The 21,854-nt window shown below is 43.3% G+C and overlaps 1 protein-coding gene across 1 annotated transcript; it reads right to left on the bottom strand.

Moving 5' to 3' along the window:
• Positions 1-1,451: 1,451 nt before the first annotated feature.
• CACNG5 (calcium voltage-gated channel auxiliary subunit gamma 5) lies at positions 1,452-8,554 on the bottom strand. Its single transcript, XM_073310500.2, has 5 exons — positions 8,331-8,554; positions 6,829-6,915; positions 5,818-5,958; positions 4,388-4,533; positions 1,452-3,202 (listed from the first exon to the last, which is right to left on the bottom strand). The coding sequence occupies exons 1-5, from the start codon at positions 8,536-8,538 to the stop codon at positions 2,945-2,947; spliced, it is 840 nt and encodes a 279-aa protein (XP_073166601.1). The 5' UTR covers positions 8,539-8,554; the 3' UTR covers positions 1,452-2,944.
• Positions 8,555-21,854: the final 13,300 nt, after the last annotated feature.

The raw sequence follows: 21,854 nt of genomic DNA, 5'->3' as shown, positions 1-21,854 counted from the left end.
TAGGAGCCTGAAACAGCTCCCACTGAAGCGAGCAGAAAGACTTCTATAGGAGCTGGACTGGAGTATAGAGGAGGGATGAGTATAGGCCTTTGTCACTGGACATTTAGGAGAATCTGCTTTCAGACTCTCTGGTCACTTTTAAAATTGGGCTGAAGAATTATGGCTGATGGGAAGCAATTTGCTCTTGAGGCTGCTGTAAATAAAATCTTTCTCCAAAGCCACCCGAGATGCCCACGCTCCTTGAAACTAAGGTTTTTAGGACCTGCAGAGTAGAAGCTAGACAGATTTTGTTTGTCTTCTAATCTAGCCCTTGAGGAGGAATTTTTGCACCTTCACTGAACTTAAGCTTCATTTGGAGGCAAAATGATCCACACAGGCTACTTTGACAGTTTTCATCCTTGATTTATTCTGGGCTTTAAGCCGCTTAGATGGGAGAGAGACTCCTTTTGCAATCACGATGGTTTCTTTCCTCCTCGCCTGCCCCCATTATTCTTTACCAGGGGCAGGTAACATAAAAATCAGCAGCTGCTAGGCTCCAAAGCAGAGGAGTTGGAGTGAATTAAAAAGGAAACTGGAGAATCGACTGCACCGTAGATCACTCCTGAAACTGATGGCCAGTGGTTTCAAGCCATTCCCATGCAGTGTTGTTCAACTGGTACTTATTCTGACCAATGTGGACACAGCTTTTTTTTTTTTGAGATAATAATAAAATAAAAAAAAGTAAATTATTTCCCATCACGCACTGTTCTTGGTTAACTGGAAAAAAAGAATCTAAGCTGTAAATACCAGCAAACTTATTTAAAATCAATTTATAAACATTGTCTTGGTAAAAACAGTTCTAGTCTAAATGCTCTCCGCACACTGAGAGGCTAACCAAACATTCACAAGATTGAAAATTAAAGTCCGAAAACGGAACAGTTGGCAAAATGGCAAAGGCATGAATCATTAATCAACCTGATTATAGCCTGGCTCCCTGATAGAGCCCTGGCCCTGCAAACACTTATACACACAAAAAACTTTATCACATAAGTAGTCCCACTGACATCTATGAGATTACTTGTGGCCTTGATTCACAATAGCACTTAAGCATGTGCTTAAGTCTATGTCTATTCAAGAGTACACTAGGCACATGAAGAAGTCCCATCCAATGGGAATTGGATGGAATTTAAGCACATGCTTAATAACGGTTCTGAAAGGGATGTTTTCCTGACAACGAGCATATGCGTTTGCAGGCCTGTATATATTTGCACATTGCAACACCACACAGTAAAAGAAGCTCAGCTTTTAAACCCTTCATTTGGATTGAGCAGGTCATTTTCTATTTATAAGTAATGAATGTCAAACTCTAATTTAAGGGTTCTGTTGTTGTTTTTTAATGCTTAAATATGCCTAAAAACAAATCTATTACATAAATATATAAATTATTTTTAAAATGAAAAACAGATGCTTTAAGGGAGAGAATATAAAAACTTACAGATAAATATAACCTTATTTACAAATTCTGGAGTGTACAAAATGATGCCCTGGTTTAAAACGAAGCAAATTATCCAGGAGTAAAGGAGACAAAATATACATTACATTTCTTATCTGGAGTAAGTGGACAAAATTAGCCCTGATACTGCATCAGATTGGCAAGCACAGACCCATAAATCTGTGCAGAGGCCTCACAGAACTCAGTGGGCACAGGGGTCTTTGCAATTGGATCCTGATACAGAACTGGGATCATATTTTGGAATATTTTGTAAATAATGATAAAATAGTACAAGGGTCATTACAGATACATTGTAATGAGATTGAAAGTCAGTGCATTACATTTAGTACAATCAAACTTTAAATTAAAAATATACAAAAAACACCTGCAGGATTTTCTGATGCTGACATTTTCTGAGGCAGTAAAACAACAGGAGTAGAAACCATACATTCGGACACAGTTCTTTCAGTAATCTTGTGGTTTTTTACAACAGTACTGTATATAGATTTTCACCTTCAGTTCCCCAAACTTAATTTAGAAATGGACTGATATTCACCTCCTGGTAGCTCTCAGTCCTCCAAGACTAAAAAGTGTAATAACATGACATGATAATGTGTAATGAATGACAAGGTCCCCAACTAAGGTACACAGCAAAATTAATCAAGCTTGTATACCATTTTCTGTAAAATATAAAATTTGGGCCAGATCTTCAGTTGTGGGAAATCAGAGCACCACTGACTTCCACAGAGTTTATACCAGCAGAGAATCTGACCCTTTGTTTCAAGAATTTGCCTTTCTGATGTCAAACATTTCCATATTGGAGGGAGGTCTAACATGAATGGTTTTGGATGTGATTTGCCAAAGGCCCTAAATGAATGTCTTGGCTCTCATAGAAAGTCAATGGGAACCTAACTTAATTTTAGACCTCTGAAAATCCCCTGAGGTATAGTTGGGAGGGATGGCTATTGATCATTATGGTCTACTTAGAAATGATACGCAGCAACAATGGTCCATCATTGTGAATGTCAAATCAAGATGCAATTTGTACTTTAATTAATACCATTACTTAGAAATTTACATGTATCGTTCATGCCAATAAATCTACAGCAAAATGATACAAACACACAAGCTTGTGCCACCTATCATGAAATGCATTTTTGCTACTGGGGGTTCTTTGATATCAAACCCTCTCTAAGCCCCATCCTGGATCTATTCCACATCCAAAGATGCTACTTGTTTGGGGTGTGGAATGGCTGGGGGATCAGGACCTTAGATGTATTTCAGATATGCAGGGTAAGTATCATTTAAAAAAAACCCAACAAACTACCATGTGCTCTAGGCAACGATTAACACCATTTATGATCATATAAATAGAGGATTGTCCTGAAAGAGTGGCCTAAAAATGACAAACCGAGTCAGGACACAACAGCTGCTTCCTCTTAATCCCAAGTAGGCAATGGGGTTAATTGCCATTCAACATGGGGAGGAGGACATTTGATCGTAATCAGGACATTTGAGCAGGGCAGGGTAGTTACTGTTCATCTGGAGAGATGCATCACTGGAAATATCGGAGGGGCTGCGTCCGCGCACCCAGGCATCAGGATGCAAGAATTGCCCTGAGTAATCAGAGCAGTTGCTAAGACGGGGGTGGTAGAAGCCGGGATGGGGTCTGTAGATCTCCTCGGCAGTGTATCGTTTCATGAACAGGTAGACTGACATCACACCAGCACTCTGAAAGTGAGAAAATGAAACAAATGCTACTCACAGGGTAGGGAACTGGGTTGATTTAATTCTAAATGAATGAATGAATGCTCAGGATCTGTATTGGCATTGCCATGGACAAACAAGGCTGTGTAGTTATGAAAGTAGCAGGGTCTAGTTGGGCAGGGCATCAGACTGGGTGCCTGGAGACCTAGTTTCATTCCCTTGCTCTGCAAATGACTTGCAGTAAGACATTGGTTATAGGGTGGCCATTCCAGTACTTTCAGGACCAGTGTGACGCTGCTCCCACTGGCATGGCCTCTCACACACAGCACGTGTTCCTGCACAGGGGAACGCCATTTTGAGGAGTGCACCACCCCACCCCCACCGGCATGGCCTCTCACGCACAGTGCCTCAGAAGGGGGTGCCATCTTTAAGAGTGTGCTGCCTTGCCCCCGCTGGCGTGACTTTGCTTTTAAAAATGGAGTCCCCTGTCCAATACCGGACAAAACCAGGTTTGCCAGGACCAGACAGGGAACAAACCATCCAAAAAGAGGACAAACCAGTTCAAATGGCCTCCCGACTTGGATAAGTCACTTCTGCCTCTGCTTCCCCATCTGTAACATGGGGATAACAATACACCTGTCATCAAGGTGCTCCTGCTTCTCCTGATTCAACCTACTTTGACCACTAGCATTCAGGGTTTGCACTGGTTGGCAGGAGACACAGGCCCATTTGACAGCACCAGGATCGGCCCATTTGTCAGTCATTCCATATAGATGTCTATTAACAATTAGGGGCTCCTAAAGAGTCTTGCCCTTTCAAACCCCACCACACTCCTTTTCATAACAACCAATTCCTGATGGTTTCGCCCAACAATCAATATTTTAACTCCTGAGAACAGACCATGTTTCTAAGGTTATGTCTATATGGACTACAGGGGTGTGAACAGCAGTGAGCACGAAAGTGCTGCACTGTAACTCCCCCGTGTGGACACTGGGCGTGAATAAAAGATTCCTACTTTGCATTAATGGAGTCCTGTCTGAAGAGGACTATGTTAATGTGGACTAGGAACCTTTTAGTTAACATCCACCCTGGGGAGTTACAGTGCAGCCCTTTGGTGCACACTGCTAGTCATATCTCTGCAGTTCAAGTTGTGGGGCAATATAGATGTGTCCTTATAGGCACTCCAGAAAGCTCACAACTGACAAGTACCTCTGTGAGAAGGAAAGAGATAGCAGAGAAGGCAAATGACCATCCGTATTTATAACTGAAGTAAGTCTCCGAGTCCTTGGTCTGGTTCAGCATCTCGTCGTTAATGCTGGATATGTACAGCACCAGCCCCACAACCAGAGATAAACCTGGGAAGGGAGAATGACAGAAGGAAATGTTCTTCAGTAAAGACACAAAGCAGCTCATGGGGGTTCTTCCTTTAGAAGAAAATTTGAAATATATAGGTTAAATTTCAAAAAATTGGGGAAACAGGCTTCTCCCCCATTGAACAGATCAACGCATTTATGTCATTTTAGTCAAACCATTACGTTCTTAAGCTAGACTCTTCTGAACTACAAGTGATCTGTGTACGAAAATGCTTTAAAGCTCAGCTGTCACAGCTGCGTGTTTAACACTCCTCTAATGCGATGAGTAAAACAGTCACTTGTCTCCTGTAGAAAGATCCCAGCTGACTATTTTAAAGTTTCAAACATCCTCTGTGACCGACTTACCGTAAGAAATAAGGGGCCCTGGTTGTTTAAAAAGAGTCCAATCTTATGGGAGTGATAAATTGTGATGCAAACTCCTACGTCTCATTATACCACTGCAGTCCCAAAGTAGGCTGTTAAAGGGTTACCATTTATATACTGCACCGAATAGACTTGGAGACAAAAGGTAAGAGCCCCCTAAGTTACCGAAACAAGAAGATAAAATCTATTCTTGGAGAATGCTGAAAACTACAAAAAAGAAAATCCTCTCATCACAGCTTTTTCCCCCACAGGCCTCAAGAATGAGAAGTAAAACAAGGAAAGATGGATTTATCAGAACTACGGAAAATCGTTTTTGGGTTAAGTATTTTTTTCACCATTATTCCCAGATGTATCTTATGAGATGTAAATATTAATATTGATGTTCTTAGGCTCAATACATCTGGAATTCTGGAGGTTGAGGCTAATATATGGTGCCAGGCTAAGAGAATGCATGGTATCATACCACAGATCAGGTGAAGCGGTCATAATTAAAGCTGGTTGGGAATTTTTGTTTCCCTATGAAAATTTTCACATCAAGCGCTTGATGAAAGCCCAAGCATTTTTGATGGAAAAGGTAATTTTTCACAAAATTTCCATTTTGTTGGAAAGTCATTTTTCATTAAAAAAAGGGGGGGAGGGGTTGATGACAATTTTTTGACCAGGTCTAGCCATAATGTGCCACCTCACCATTGATTGCAATGAGGAGTTCTGCTTAAAAATACTATGGCACAACATAGCCCAAAGTAAGGATTTAACACAGCGTTACTGCAGCTTACAGATCGGGGGGGGAGGGAGGAGGGAAAGAATAGCCATATAAACCCACAGAAGTACAAGGGCCTTCAGAGGAAACAAAGGCAGATGAGACAGCAAGTGCAATGTTAAGATCATTCCAATAAAACTCACCAGACAGAATGAAGAAGATCCCCGATACAAAGGCCAGGATGGTTCTGTGAGGCCGAATGTGTCCAATATTGCTCAGTATAAACCCGATGAACATGAAAAAGAGGCTGACCAAAGGGAAAGGAGTAGCAGAACGAATCATCTCTGGTTGTAAAAGGGGGAGGAAAAATGAGAACAGGGTTAGGCCCTCCTGTATAACACCAGACCTGGGCTAGATTGACCAGGCCAGTTCCTTTACGTCTCCAAATTGTTGCATTCTGTAGATCACTCTTTTTCCTTTCCTGTTCTCTCTGAGTCTCATGTGCATGCTGGCACCCACCCCCAAACCAACACACCCAACTTTCTTTGGTAAGCAGTTGACTGAAGGTGCAATTATGCCTGGCTGAGAATACATCTGTTAATGTTTGTATTCAGAGTAGTTTCCAACTGAAGCATTACAAATGCACATCAATATCTTTTGTGGTGGCATCACAAGTCTTTTCACGAAACACTTGGATTTATTATCGCAAAAATGTACCAAGCATGGTTAAGGTTCACACTTGGAAGTGGCAAAAACAAAACATAGGACTTTACAGGGAGAGCTGTGACATTCCATCCTTAACTCATCCCACCCCAAAGGGGATCTAAATCAGCGTGCAATGCCCCAGTCTGTATGTGCTGTATTTGTACCAGCTCTCGTCACCAGGTGGGGAGAGAATGTAAACTCATCTATTCCCAAAAAAAGCCACCGGCCTTGACCACTCCAGCAACAGGATGCAGAGCCTGGCTTGTAGCCACTGTGAGTGTCCCAGCATAAGGGGGAGACATAATCAGACACTTCTCAACATGTCTAGCATTTCACCAAGTAAAAGCGTAGTTGTACATAAGCACCCAGCTGTACGTTAAGTTACAATACAACACGAACAGGGAATCAGAAGCCTCCCCAAGTTCTGAAGTAATTCCTAGTAACCCATTGTTACTTTAACAGGCTGTAAAGAATGAATGATACAACAAAAAAGTGAATAAACTACCTACTTAGAACATTGATTGTCGATTCAGACGTCAGCTGGACGTTCATGGGCATGACGTATTCTATAGTAAAACACCGGCCACGCTCCTCACCTGCGTGGAGAAGAATCTGCTTCATGCTTGTCATTTAATTAAAATGTTTTCTTTACTAGAAGGGGTTGTTTTTTTAAATGAATTTCAGTGCATGCAAAATAAACTTGCTTTTTTGGTGCTCTTTGAGTCATAACTGTTAGTGTGTGGTGCTGAAGAAGGATGCCTGCTAGCTACCATATCGTTGACGAACTGGCTTTTTAAAATGTCGCTGGCAAAAGAGTAATATCTAAGGGAGTACTGTGAGCTGGTTTCATGTATCAGACATGTTAGATCTACAAATACTAAAATTCGCATTGTGCTGGTCATTCGAAACATTTATTGGAGGGCAGTGGAAATGGAAAAACAACAAAGCTCAAGGTATGGGAAGTACATGATAACATTACTGGGTGAAAACAAACTGGGCAGGTGGCTGGAGTACGACAGTGCATTTTCAAACAATCTGCACGTAAACAGCTGTTCCTGAATAGGAGAAAGCTCTGAAAGCTAATTGGCAATGTGGGGGGATTTTGACAGACCATGCAAGTTAGCTAGAGAGGGCTTGGCTTAGGATGCCTTCTGATGAGGCAAAAAAGGTTTAACATTTGATACAAAACACACGATCAATCAAAATGGTTGGTCTGGTGGGTAAAAAGCACAGAAATGTGAATTGGGACATCTGGATGACCCCTAGCTCTGCCACTGGCTTGGTCCCCTTAGGAAAATTATTTGGGTTATGTTAGCTTTGCAACCCTCCTCAAGAACTGCGGGGGGAGGGGGAATTACACTGGTGATAATTATTCTTCGCCTTTCTAAAGCGCCTGACACCTCCGCATAGCAAACCATTTTACTGTATAAACAAAAAGAGCAGGACTGTGACCTCATACCACCATGCAAGGAAGAACTCTCAGCTTCCCTATGCAGACTACTTGCATCACAGGTCACTACACTGGAGGGAGAGGGAAGCAACCTCCATGGGGCTGCTACTCTCCCCTATACAGGTGGCCAGAAAGTGGGTGGGCAGGAGCAAGGAACAATGGACCCTTGATTTAGCCCCTCCATTCCACATTCAGTAGCTGGTTACTTCCCACTGGAGTATGGGGAGAACAGGGAGAGAACTGTGACTCCGAGTAATTCCTTCCCTGCTGCGCTCCTGAGTGGCACAGCTCTGCCCACCATTCATTCAAGGCAGATTGTAAAGTTACAATTGATGCGTAAGGAATTATACCACCTAAAACCCCCTGTGCAACTGGAGAAACAGAGGCAAAGAAGCGGTTAAGTGGCTTGCCCAAGGTTTGTGCAGAACATCTGCAGCAAAGACAGGAAAAGGCAACTCAAATCCCTGGCTCCCGGCCCACTGCTTTACTAGGCAAAGCTTCCTCATTGACGACGATGTGAAAATCACAAGAGTAAACAGTTCTTTGTACAAAGCACCGTACCTGCCAAAAAGCAGACCCTCCAGAGACCAGAGTGCAGCGACATTTTGATTTCGGTGGTCTGATTGTGGGGCAGGATGATTCCTTCCTCCAGGTAAAGCCAGTAGTCGGTGCTAACAGCAATTCCTAAGAGCCCCAAACCACATACCGCAAACACACTGCTGAGCAGAGTCAGAGCCTTCCTGCCGCACGCGCTCATTCCAAAAAGCATCAGGGTTCCAGACGGCAATAAGGAATAGCTGGAGGGGAGAAAAGATGGCGTGATTAGCAGGGGCTGTAGCTCAGCCAATCAGTTTCCAGCGTCGCTTTCTTTAGGGTCTGTAAGTGACTAGAAGCTTTGCCCTCGCCTTTTGTGCTTATTTAGGTCAAGCTGAAATAAACCATTAAAAAAAAAAATCACAAACTCCCCAGACAGACAGAGCATTTGAACCAAATACTACCTGACTGTCACACAGTTTTACCCCCGCAATGTTCATGGACTTGCTGAGCACACTGCCTCTGGGATGTACACATCCAGCCCTAGGGACGCACACGCACACACACTAAGGGGTTGCTATTATTTGTCAGTGGTGCTACTGAGTTGCCTACATGCTAAAACCAAAATTGGGGCCCCATCTAATTATCTATCTTAGGTACTTCTGTGGCTGAGGACCTCACAATCTTTATCCTCCCAACTCTCCGGTGAGGGTAGGTAAGTGTTTTTAAGCTACAGATACACAGTAAGACGCATTCCCTGTCCCAGAGATCTTGCAATCTAAAGTCCAAATCCTGCAGAGCTTTACACACATGCTCATATTTAGGAGTTGGAATTAATACCATAGTAGTCAATGGGACTACGCACAATGTGTAAAGTGAAGCTCAGGTGTAAGTCTTCACAGATCAAGGCCTAAATAATACCTTACATTTATCTAGAGCCTTTCATCCACGAAGATCCCAAACACATTACAAACCCCTGCACCCTTGAGAACCACTATAATCTGCACTTAGCAACATACACACTGAGCCATTCTTCTGTGTGAATTTTTGTCTCTCCACTCCTGTGAGAAACGATTTGCCATCGGGGGCTAGATTGAATTCTCATATTAACAACAGTTCATTATTTTACTAAATGCACTGTGGACCACACACTAAATGACATTCGCTAGATAAATGAATGAAGTATATTGTGCAATGCATTAGCCGCACTTTATTTACCTTTTTATTGTGTTTGTTCACTTACTCGCTAATTTGCAGAATTCAGTCGCTCTCAGTTGGCCTTCCAGATGACATTACAAATTGACAAGATTTTACCAAAGCTCATCATTTTATTTATTAAAGTTTTACCAAAGGCTTTTAAGCAAAGTAAGCAGTCATGGGATAAGAGGAAAGGTCTTCCCATGGATCAATCACTGGTTAAAAGGCAGGAAACAAGGGGTAGGAATACATGGTCAGTTTTCACAGTGGAGAGGTAGTGCGTGCCCCCCAAGGACCTGTACTGGGACCAGTGCTGTTCAACATAGTCGTAAATGATCTGGAAAAGGGGGTAAATAGTGAGGTGGCAAAGTTTGCAGATGATACAAAATTCTCCAAGACAGTCAAGTTCAAAGCAGACTGTGAAGCATTACAAAGGGATCTCACAAAACTGGCTGACTGGGCAACAAAACGGCAAATGAAATTCATATGTTAATAAATGCAAAGTAATGCACATTGAAAAACATAATCCCAACTATACATACAAAATGATAGGGTCTAAATTAGCGGTTACCACTCAAGAAAGAGATCTTGGAGTCGTAGATAATTCTCGGAAAACATCCACTCATGTTAAGTAGGAGTCAAAAAAAGCTATCAGAATGTTAGGAACCATTAGGAAAGGGATCAATAAGAAGACAGAAAATATCATAATGCCACTATATAAATCCACAGTATGCCCACACCTTCAGTAAAGCATGCAGTTCTGGTAGCCCCCTCTCAGAAAAGATATATTAGAACTGGAAAAGGTACAGAGAAGGGCAACAAAAATGATTAGGGGTATGGAACAACTTCCATATGTGGAGAGATTAAAAAGATTGGGACTGTTCATCTTGGAAAAGAGACGACTAAGACGGGATATGATAGAGGTCTACAAAATCATGAATGGGGTGGAGAAAGTGAATAAGGAAGTGTTATTTACCCCTTCGCATAACACAAGAAACAGGGGGGTCACCCAATGAAATTAATAGGCAGCAGGTTTAAAACAAACCAAAGCAAGTACTTCTTCACACAACACACAGTCAACCTGTGAAAGTGATTGCCAGAGGATGTTGTGAAGGCCAAAAGTATAACTAGGTTCAAAAAAGAATTAGATAATGGAGGATAGGTCCATCAATGACTATTAGCCAAGATGGTCAGGGGTGCAATCCAATGCTCTGGGTGCCCCTAAGCCTCTGACTGCCAGATGTTGGGACTGGACAACAGGGCATGGATCATTCAACAAATATTCCCTCTGAAGCCCCGGGCATGGGCCACTGTCGGAAGACAGAATGCTGGGCTAGATGGACCACAGGTCTGACCTAGTATGGTCATTCTTATGTTCTCAAAAGTTCACTGCTCCCTGATAAAGCACTAAGGGCTCTGTGCCACAGGGCAAAAGCACAACTAAAACAGAAGAAAAGCTGCAGCAAATGACAGGTTAGAGAAATGAGAAGCAATGATGGTTTTGCTAAAGAGATTGTAGCTTGGTGGTGGGAATCAGGTAGCTAGATCTGTTTACTGCTTTTACAGAGACACAATATGAGCCTTTCCCAAGTGTGTTTGGTTCTTACTGAGCACTACAGAAAACAAGAGAAACAAACAAAAATTCCCTCTGGACAAACAAACCAACCAAATTTAACACAGGAGCAGAAGGCAACATCTTCCTTGTCCTACTTTTAAAATTGCACATGCACTGTTCAAGCTATGTAAAGCTTCAAACAATAAAATGGTAGCTGATTGAATCCAAACAGAACACAGTATTTAATTAGAGTGTACATTGCAAGGTGACAAGGAAGGCAGAAAACTCCTAAATAAACAGAAGAGACAATTTCATATCAATTGTTGGAAGCATTTCCAAAATACTGAGTGGATAACTAATCAAAAATATGGGATAGCTTGGTCTCATGCCTCTTAGGGCTGTTCTGAGCATTAGCTTGCACTGAAGTAACTGAATTGTTTTTCATTTCACACCTTTTGTTATTTTGGGGCAAGTCAGTGTGTGAACACACTCAGTTTGGAATAAGTACACTTGAAGTAGGATTTTAAGGGTTTTTTTTAATTATTATTATTATTAAACTTCCTTGTTGAAATAAAGGAAGGACCAAGCGGTTAAAGCAGGAAGCCTGGGAATCAGGAGTCCTGGGTTCCTTTTCCTGCTCTGAGAATGGGGTTTAGTGGCATGAGCAGAGGAATGTGGGGGCATGGGAGTCAGGAGGACCCCGCAGTTCTGTTCGTGCCCTGGCTCTTTAAGATGGATAAATTAATACTTACCAACAGTAACTCACAGGGGGACCTGTAAGTCTTCATAGTTTGCAAAGCACTTTGAGAACCTGCAAAGGAAGAGTGCTATCACAGACTCGTGATGATTACTGCCTGAGAAGCAGGTGACGATAAGTACTTCCTACCCCTGAATAATGATACAGTCCTTGTATGGGCAGAACAGCCAACAAGTTAAGCTTCTTCAGGCAGAGTACAATGGACTTTCCCTTTGAGAACAATCAAACACACACAGGCAATTAACCTCACCTACAACATTCTGCACTTGTCTTTCCATTAGACCAGTGCTACTCAACGTGGTGGTCCATGGACCGGTGCCGGTCCACGAGCCATCAGCTGCCGGTCTGTGTGCACACTGGGGAAAAAAAAAAAACTGCCGGTCCCCCACATCAGAAAGCTTGAGAAACACTGCTCTAGATCATACACAGAATTTCAAAATAAAAGATGAAAGCAGTTTTCCTGAGTGCAAGTGTTCTTTACACACCACTATGCTTCAAAAGGAAATACATTTGAAGCGGCTCAAACTATTTAAAAGGACAGTACCCTATTCCTATACACTAAAACTAAAGGCAAAGGAGTTAACTGAATCTTGGGAAGAAATATCCTTGGATTCTCAGAAATGCCTACCACAGTCATAACTATTTTACTCCTCCAGGATCAGAGGAGGATACCAGCCACAAAGCAGTATTAAGGCGCTGGCTCTTTCTACACTGACATTAGATAGACTGCGCACATAAGGCTCTGACGTAAGCTACAAACAGTGCTGTCACTTGAAGAATGTGGCCCAGCCAAGACCCTGCCACAACAGGGTATTAACCTTGCCTGTGGCTTTGATGAAGAGGTTTTTTAAATGGTTTTTTCAGCTCCTGGGAAATTCTGATTTTCAATATTTGCCACTGGTGACTACGGGCTTTTACATTCTGTCAGCAACACCATAAAGATACAAAATAGAGATTGCTTCTTTCATTCAAACATCGGGAGCTATCAAGCCTGAAATTGTGTGCCCATTACTTGCCAGATGCCCACACTGTAGAGCAGCATAGGAAATGACAGCCTTGACGTCGACTATACCTCTACAGAGAACATCAGCAGCGAGATACATGTTGTGTGTGCGCGCAGGAAAGTGAGGAACATTCCTCACTTTATCTGATGTATTAGTGGGCCAAAGCCAAGTAGGGATGGGTGGTTTTGGGGAAAAGAGGAGATTCTTGCTCCAAAGACATCTATAACCCTTTCATTTAATCACCTCTACCCTGTTCCTGCTGACCAAGCTCTTCTGTGGCTTGAGAGCCAAAATCATTTAATAACGGAGGGAAAGAAAAAAAGATTTTGCCCCTTTGAGAATATTTCCCCGTCCCCTAAGGAACCGTTGTAATCAGAAAAGTGACTGTGCAAATATGGCACCTTCCTGTTCGACAGTTCTACTCCCTGGGTCCACATTGAGTCATATTTTCTGACTACAGCGTCTAAAGGAAAAGAGTTTACTGTTTTACACTCCTGTTAATACTTCTCAGCCAAAACAACGATGGGAGCTGGATTCTATTCCTGGTTCATGTATCATCAACAGGACTGTCAACAAAGGGCCTGACAATACAGTGAGTTAGCACCTGGCAAGCTGGGGTGTAAATCTGCATTGCTGTAGCATGCCGCACACTAATTGTCCATGTAGAGCCTACCTCTGCGCTCCGCCCTATTGCCATTTGAAACGGCAGCGCGCACAGCACACGAGGGAACTTTCAGCGTACAGCAGCACGGTCCACAAGGACCGTTCGTGCACAGCATGCGACAGCCGTGTGGATTTACACCCAGCTGGCCGCGCGCTAACTCGCCATATCGACGTGTCCCGAGAAGCGATGAGCACCTTAAAGTCCCTGGAGGCTAATCAGAAGTGAGTTTTTAACATAGTGCAGGGAATTACAAAATTGTTCTTTCTAATCCCTTGTCCAGGACCAGTGCTTGGGAAAATATACTGGTCTGGCAGAATTCATACTGGTTTACTGGTGCATTTCTAGCACTGACTTGAGAGGTCAGACTTCAAAAGCATGCCATTCTGATTGCTGCTAATCTTTCATCTCCCTCACTTCAATTCTCATGTGGTTTTAACAGCTGATCTCTGAGGACTTGTGTAAGACACTGTGAGGGAGAGAATGGACCTCAACCAGAGCCATCTGTCTCCCCAGCGCCTCCCTGGACCCAGGACTGAGCAAGGGAGTCCCCCCCCAAACACACACACACTCTGGGAGCACTAGAGAAGCCACCCAGACACTCCAGCCCTCAGGGGCAGAAGCTGCAGGAGCCCTTTGCCCCCTCGGAGAACTTTCTGCAGTTCTGACTGGACTCTCTGCCCTGTGCTGATCAGCTGTTTGCCCCAACCCTCCCCTTCTACCTCACCCACAGGCTCATCACCTCAGCATCACCCCTCTTACCCTCCCTTCCCTTTAGCCCGGCTCCTCCCAAACACACTAAAGAAAAAAAAGATAGATAGATTGAGGCAGTAACAGGACATTTGCCACCTTCACATTGTTCGCTCTGCCCCTTCCCCCACCATGTGCCCATCTTTCTGTTTAAGCTCTTTGGGTCAGGGACAGGTTGGTTTTTTTGTTCTGTCTTAGGTACAGCTCCTAGTACAATGGGCTCTGAGGTGCTACAGTAATACAATACTAATATTGCTGTTATGCCTTGTGAATCAGCAGGGGCTTGGAAGAGGGAGATTCTTCAAAGGTACAAATGGGAGAAAGGTTTGACTGTCAGTAGGAATTGGGCAGTTGTCCTTTCTGCCTTTGAAAATCTCACTCTAAATGAATCCATTGTGCCACTGAAAAAAGGAGATGGTCGGCTTTCCAATGAAATCACGTGAAGAATTAATTTTTAACGCTGGTGATTTGCGAGATCCCAGTCCTTAGAACTGTCCCTGCTTCTTCAGTCTCACTACACTCTTTTGGTACCAGTCCAGGGAAGAATACAGAAAGTCTGGAATGTAATCTGCAGTCCGAATGCTTTCCCTCCTGGTTTATACATATAACATTTGAATGATAATTGTTCATGTACCTCTCCATGACAGACCCCTTCAGAAACCTTTGAAACTAACACTGGTGTCATTACAAATGCCATTCATCCAAGCTCACGAGTGACTGACTTGAAATTCTCACCCATTTCTCCAAGATCTCAGATATAAAATATTCTGGACCTGATCTCTGAACCCAGTTCTCCATGGCAGCAGGGGAGAGACCAGAGCAAGAGCAACCACCATTGTCTAGGATTTATTTTTCACAACCCAGTTACAATCTGTATTTCAGCTGGCTGATCAACACGGACCATGGCAATAGATCCAAGCTTTAAAGCCCTCAAGTGCCTATGGCAAATGACCCTCCTTTCAACCCCAGGTCTCGGTTGAAAGTGAAATCAAGCGAAGTTGGCAGCTATTAGTGCTGAAGCCTCTTGCTAGAACGCAGTCTCCAATTTACTGCTGTTTGCGGCAAAGTGAAGCACTGAGAAAGTGATCTCCGCTGACAAGAGAAAATGTTTCATTTATGGACACACACTGGGATGCAGCAGGACAAATGTGGTGGCCTGGCTGTGTAATTTCAAAAGCATAGTGCAAGGGCAAGGCAGGGCAAGCAGAACAGAATCGAGGCTATAAGGTAAATGTATGAACACGCACACACAGCGCGTTAGATTTAGGAGAGGAACTAAAGCAACAGCAGAGATTAAGGAGAAAATAAAGAGGAACGAATAGAACACAGTGAAAAGAGGAAGGTGAAACCCACTGAGTGAGCTTTCAAATGCACGAAGAACGGTAAGGAAGTAGGTAGCAGCCAGCAAGTTCAGAAAGAGAGCAAGGATGGGTAAGGAAGCAACTGACTTGAAAGACCAACTCCCCGCTAAGCTGTAGCAAAGCTTTTTCACTGGACTAAAAATAAAGCGCTTCAAGAAGCGAAATGTATAGGTAGGGTCATTGCCAGCAGATCGAGGGACGTGATCATTCCCCTCTATTCGACATTGGTGAGGCCTCATCTGGAGTACTGTGTCCAGTTTTGGGCCCCACACTACAAGAAGGATGTGGAAAAATTGGAAAGAGTCCAGTGGAGGGCAACAAAAATAATTAGGGGACTGGAACACATGAGTTATCAGGAGAGGCTGAGGGAACTGGGGATGTTTAGTCTACAGAAGAGAAGAATGAGGGGGGATTTGATAGCTGCTTTCAACTACCTGAAAGGGGGTTCCAAAGAGGATGGCTCTAGACTGTTCTCAGTGGTAGCAGATGACAGAACAAGGAGTAATGGTCTCAAGTCGCAGTGGGGGAGATTTAGGTTGGATATTAGGAAAAACTTTTTCACTAGGAGGGTGGTGAAACACTGGAATGTGTTACCTAGGGAGGTGGTGGAATCTCCTTCCTTAGATATTTTTAAGGTCAGGCTTGAGAAAGCCCTGGCTGGGATGATTTAGTTGGGGATTGGTCCTGCTTTGAGCAGGGGGTTGGACTAGATGACCTCCTGAGGTCCCTTCCAACCCTAATATTCTATGATTCTATGGTCTCCTCCTCAGGACACAATGTAGCCCGTACAAGAGGTCAAGGATAAACAGGTCAAGGGAGAACGGATCTTTCCAAACTTAACTTTGCAAAGTTGCAGAGAGTCTGAGTAATTAGGACTGGGCCTCCAAACTCGATGGAAGCACTGTCTCAGTTTGTCCCACTGCTTTAAGACAATTAGCAAGGATACCACTGGACACAGCACAATGCCAGACAGATTCATGGTCAGGCAAATCCTCACCTTCTCAATGCAGACCCAGACAGGATGGTGCTACAAGGGAGCAGGCACAGCCATGGATTGCCTTGTATCACGTCTTACTCCAGATCTTAGCTTACAGCCAAGTGGAAAGCACAAAGGTCAACTGACCTACATGAAGATACTCTGAGCCCACTCCCCACTAAGAGAAGGGAGGTTTCAATCTTGTAGGCAGCAGAACAGTCCAGGAGCCTCATCCTCCTGGAGACCTTGCATGCAGCTACCCAGACAGTTCTAGTCTCTGTTGGGCTGGGTTTTCAAGAGATCTCAGCTCCAGTTAGACACCCAAATAAGAGCCGGGTTTTCAAAGGTACGCAGCACCCAGAAACTCTCATTGTGACACCCAGAACCCCGAGTGCTTTTAAAGATCTGGCTCAGCGTGTCCTACCAAGATGGCTTTTCAGTTCTTTGGTCCTGTCCCAGCAAATAAAATAGACTCTTAAGCAGGGAGCCAATTTCTTACCTGTTATCAGGGAGATTTTCAAAGGCACAGATGGGAGTTAGGGGCCCAGCAAGCACTTTACTGCCCTTTGTACCTTTGAAAATCTCCCCCTGCTTCTCTCCAGTGCTTCAAGCAGTGCTGACTGGTGGAAAAGCCATGCTGGCCCATCACTCTGAACCAGCCATGTGACAAGACTGTATATGTCTGCATCAGTCTACAAACTCCATTCTGGTGGGTGAACCTCCCGCTTTGATTGACAAACTGCTGTGCCTTCACTTTGACAACTTGTAGGTGCAGAACCAAAGCAACATTCCCAAGGTCACACAGGGCGTCTCTGGCAGAGGAAGGCACTGAACCCAGGTTTTCCGATTCCTAGTCCAGCACCCTAACCAGAAGGCTGTTTTACCTCTTCAGCTTCTGCAGTGCAGTGACTACAAGGCCCAACCTCATTCACAACACACCATACAGTGGCTAGGACTGGCTTCCAATGGTCCTAGCAATTTCTAAATAATGTGTGTGTGTGACAGGACAATAGCTTGCATAGACGCCATTTTAGATCATGTGCATATGTATTCAAGACCTCATTTACACATTAGTTGCTAGATCAAAACATAACCCTGGAAAGCTCATATTTCACATACCCTGCCTACTCTCAGCAAGCAGAACCACCACATTTTGAAGGTCAGCAAAACTCAGGGTCCAGTGGATCAACCATGGTGGCAAGTTTCACAGCCTAGGACCCTCCACAAGAAATGCCTTTGTGTCTGGCTCGCAAGAGTTCAAATTTGCAGGAGCAGCCAGCAGAAGTGCAGCTGTTGGGAAAAGTAGCCTCTTGGGTAAGGAGGTCCCAGACCATATGAGGCTTCATAGTCTCAGTTGTCTATGTCAAAATGATTAAAATGAGAAACATAAAGGGCTGAGAAAAACAGAGAAACTGAAAGGGAGGCGGAGGCTGTCTGTCCATGTTACAGTGAGACTCTGACCTAGTGGTTTCATAGAAAAGATTTGAACAAATTGATTCTTCAAAAGAAAAGCGGGATCTAAAGTTCTCCCTGATCTCTGAAATACTTCCTATTAACGCAAAGTTTAGTTACATAAACTCTTAATTATTAACAACAGATGTCACCTTTCTTTTGGTAGCCCTTTCACGCCATGCAGTCAGCGCCCAGGCATACAAAAGCCTGTATACAATATTCATATACCTGTGTACTACTTTGTAAATTCCCGAGTAACGGCACCATTAAAAAAATCCAGACACTAATACTCTCAGCTCTGGATGCAAGATTTACAAAGGAGGAATATTCATCACCGTAGAAGTCTGCAGATAAACCTGAACGGAGAAGAATCAATTGTGAATTTCACTCTAGGCTGCAGAATTCTCATTGCTCTGAGTTATTGATTATGGTACATGTCCACTGACCTCTGTTCATGGTACTATATCATACTGGCAGCTCTTTCCCCTTTTTATTCTAAATGCTCACAGTCTAGTAATCCAAACAAACTAGCAATCCTATTTTGCCTTCAGCATTTTGTGTTAACCCACACTTGCATGTGTCTGCCTCAAATGGAGGCTTTAAAGAATTTTAATACAGAGACACTGAAAGCAGTACACTCTAGCTGAATGTACAGTAGTTCAGTGAAAGGTGGGAAGGAGCGGATGGTTTAGAAGACTGGTAACTGGACACGCCACCTTCACATCAAGGCCAGTTCTGATTTAACCTCAGAGTGAATGAAATTACCATAACTGGACTGACTTTTTATTTGCTTTCAGGTGCAATTTAAGATGTTGCTGACCTACAGAGCACAGAATGGTTTGAGCCCTGGCTAAGTGAGAGATCCCCTGTTTCCTTATGCACCAGATAAAGTCAATTATGGTGCCTATGGTACTTATAAAAAGAAAAGGAGTACTTGTGGCACCTTAGAGACTAACCAATTTATTTGAGCATAAGCTTTCGTGAGCTACAGCTCACTTCATCGGATGCATACTGTGAAAGTGTAGAAGATCTTTTTATATACACACAAAGCATGAAAAAATACCTCCTCCCACTCCACTCTCCTGCTAGTAATAGCTTATCTAAAGTGATCACTCTCCTTACAATGTGTATGATAATCAAGTTGGGCCATTTCCAGCACAAATCCAGGTTTTCTCACCCCCCCCCACCCACACACAAACCCACTCTCCTGCTGGTAATAGCTTATCTAAAGTGACTACTCTCCTTATAATATGAATTCAGTAGAAACAGGTCAAGCCCTGATATGTTACACACCCTTCAGAGTTAAATCCTTCTCCCATGGAAGTCCGTTCCAAAACTCGCATTGCCTTAAATGAAAACAGAAGATACGGCCTTTGTGATAATGTGGAATTGCTATATATTAATCTATGGCTATTGATGGCAATAATTTTATGATGTGTCCTGATCAGTGAGGTAAAGTTAATGTATAACTATGGTGGGTTATTAGAATTGTCTGTAGGACTGTGCTGACCTAACTTAATGGGGATGGGGTGGGGGGAAAGCAAACAAGAAGACCACAGGGTGGGTCTAGATAAGACTATCTAAGCACACGCCTGAAAGACAACGAGGCAAGCTGTTAGTTTCAAGTATCCTGTCTCTGACAAAGTTGTAAACCTTGTTTTGCCAGATCAAAGGAATAACAGTTAAAATTGTCTTGATTTCTGCAAAGGGGGACACTAACAATTATATTTTAAGGCGGAAAAAACTAACAGTAAAAAAATGGCAAAGGATAAGCAAGAATAGCAAGAATTGACTAGGACTGACTGCAAATGAGAATCAATAGCACAAGCATACACCAAAGGCCATCTTCTGTTTTCATTTAAGGCAATGCGAGTTTTGGAACAGACTTCCATGGGAGAAGGATTTAACTCTGAAGGGTGTGTAACATATCAGGGCTTGACCTGTTTCCACTGAATTCAATGGCAAAATTCCCATCATTTTGAGTTGTTTTCCTAGAGAAATAATACTGTTAATACAAGAAAAGAGATACCAACATCCCAGAAAGATGAAGGCAATAAAAATCTCATGAGACTAAATCAACATAAATGGAAGCAGATTGCCCTAGTGGATAGCACACTGGACTAGGCACCAGGAGACCAGGGCTCTATTCCCAGCTCTGCCACTGACTTGCTGTGTAACCTTTGCTAAGTCACTTCACCTTTCTGTGCCTGTCCCCTCCTACCCTTTGACTTGTCTATTTACACTGTAAGCACTTTGGGGCAGGGACTGTGTCTCACTCTGTGTCTATATAGCACCCATCTCAGAGGATGCATTTAAGACAAATGCTTGCCAGGCATTATTACTTTACTAGTGTCATCTGGAGGTTTAAGATGTGCAAATCATCATTCATGCCAGTGGAGATCGAAATCCATCCTCAGTCTCACAAATTTACTGACAAATTTAAGGCATTTCTTGTATTTAAAGAGAAAGATGAAATCTCCTCCTTTCATAACTTTTCCAGCAGGGTAGTAAAATGCATAGTGACAGATTAAAAACCTGGACATCTTTTCTGTATCCAGACATATAAGATAGTTTTAACGAAGTTTTAGTTTGAACTAGAAGTGAAAACAAAATCACACATGCTCGTACAGTGCCAACCATCTTATCCCTGCATGAACCATGAATTAGACATTAAGCCACGAAATTTCTCTGTGCTACAAAGTTTTACCCACATAAGCTAAGAATAACTCCTTGTTAAAGGATATTAATTACAGAAGGCACAGAGAAAAGGACTCTCCATGCTCCAGGATTATTCTGATTTGTAGCAAATGCATTGGTAGGTAAGTAGAGGATTAGGCTCTTGACCAACATTTCCCCTTTCTGCCCTTTTCTTTGAGTGCTTGATGCAGCTAGGGAGCTACAGACAGAGCTACAGTGACATGACAGCTGGAGTTAAATTAAGCAGAAGTGGGGGTGGTGGGAACAACCCCAAGAGCCAAATTAGAAATTCCACCTCACTCCTCTCTCGAGTTCTTACATTCCAGGCAGCACACACAAGTAAAGACGCCTGTGTAGCAGGGGTTTTAAAACAGGACAGCTTATGATTAATAGACAGAGTTCTCCCCACACTATGGGGAGCTCCTGCTTGGGAACATTGATGTGGATTACATTTTGCAAAGTGGGCCTCCCTTTCCATGTGACAAGTGAAAGCAAGCAAGATGAGCCTGAAAAGAAATCCCCAGAGAACCATCTCCATCCATCTCTGAGCAGTGATCGCTGCAGACAATGCATTGTGGAGCTTGTGTGTGCAGAGGGACTCAGAGACCTAGCCAGCCTGCCTTATTAAAGACAATTGCTACCACGGAGCAGCACCCTGCAGATGCTGCTGTTAGTAGTCAGCCCAACAGCAAATTACATCCCCTTTCGCCACTTAGAAACCAGCCTTGCCACAAACCCACTGAGCATGGAAACGGTATCCTAAATAAACCAGAGACTGACTTCGGTATACACACTTCAGACAAGCAGCTTAGCAACTCATGGGCATTAGCCATCTACACTAAAATCAACTAGCCAAGAACAACCTTTGTTTCCTTACGGCTTTTCTAAAGCAGTTGGGTATGGGGCCGCTCAGATTGCAATAGAATATAGCCCTAAAAACCCAGCCTTAACATTATCCTGATTATGACAGGGGTCTAGACTCATCATTTGGTGAGGATTCCTCCCTCTCGTTTTGCTTCATGTCCCCAATTAACTTTCCCTGGAACGCATCCTAATTGTCATCATCGGTTATCCAGTCTGAGTGCGATTTTGAAGCATAGACAGACAAATGTACCACGGCTCTTTTGATGTATTCAAACTC

Source organism: Lepidochelys kempii, chromosome 14 (genome assembly GCF_965140285.1).
Source record: "Lepidochelys kempii isolate rLepKem1 chromosome 14, rLepKem1.hap1, whole genome shotgun sequence".
NCBI lineage: Eukaryota > Metazoa > Chordata > Testudines > Cheloniidae > Lepidochelys > Lepidochelys kempii.
The sequence above is the reverse complement of the archived record's forward strand: the minus strand, read 5'-3'. Positions and strand labels throughout refer to the sequence as shown.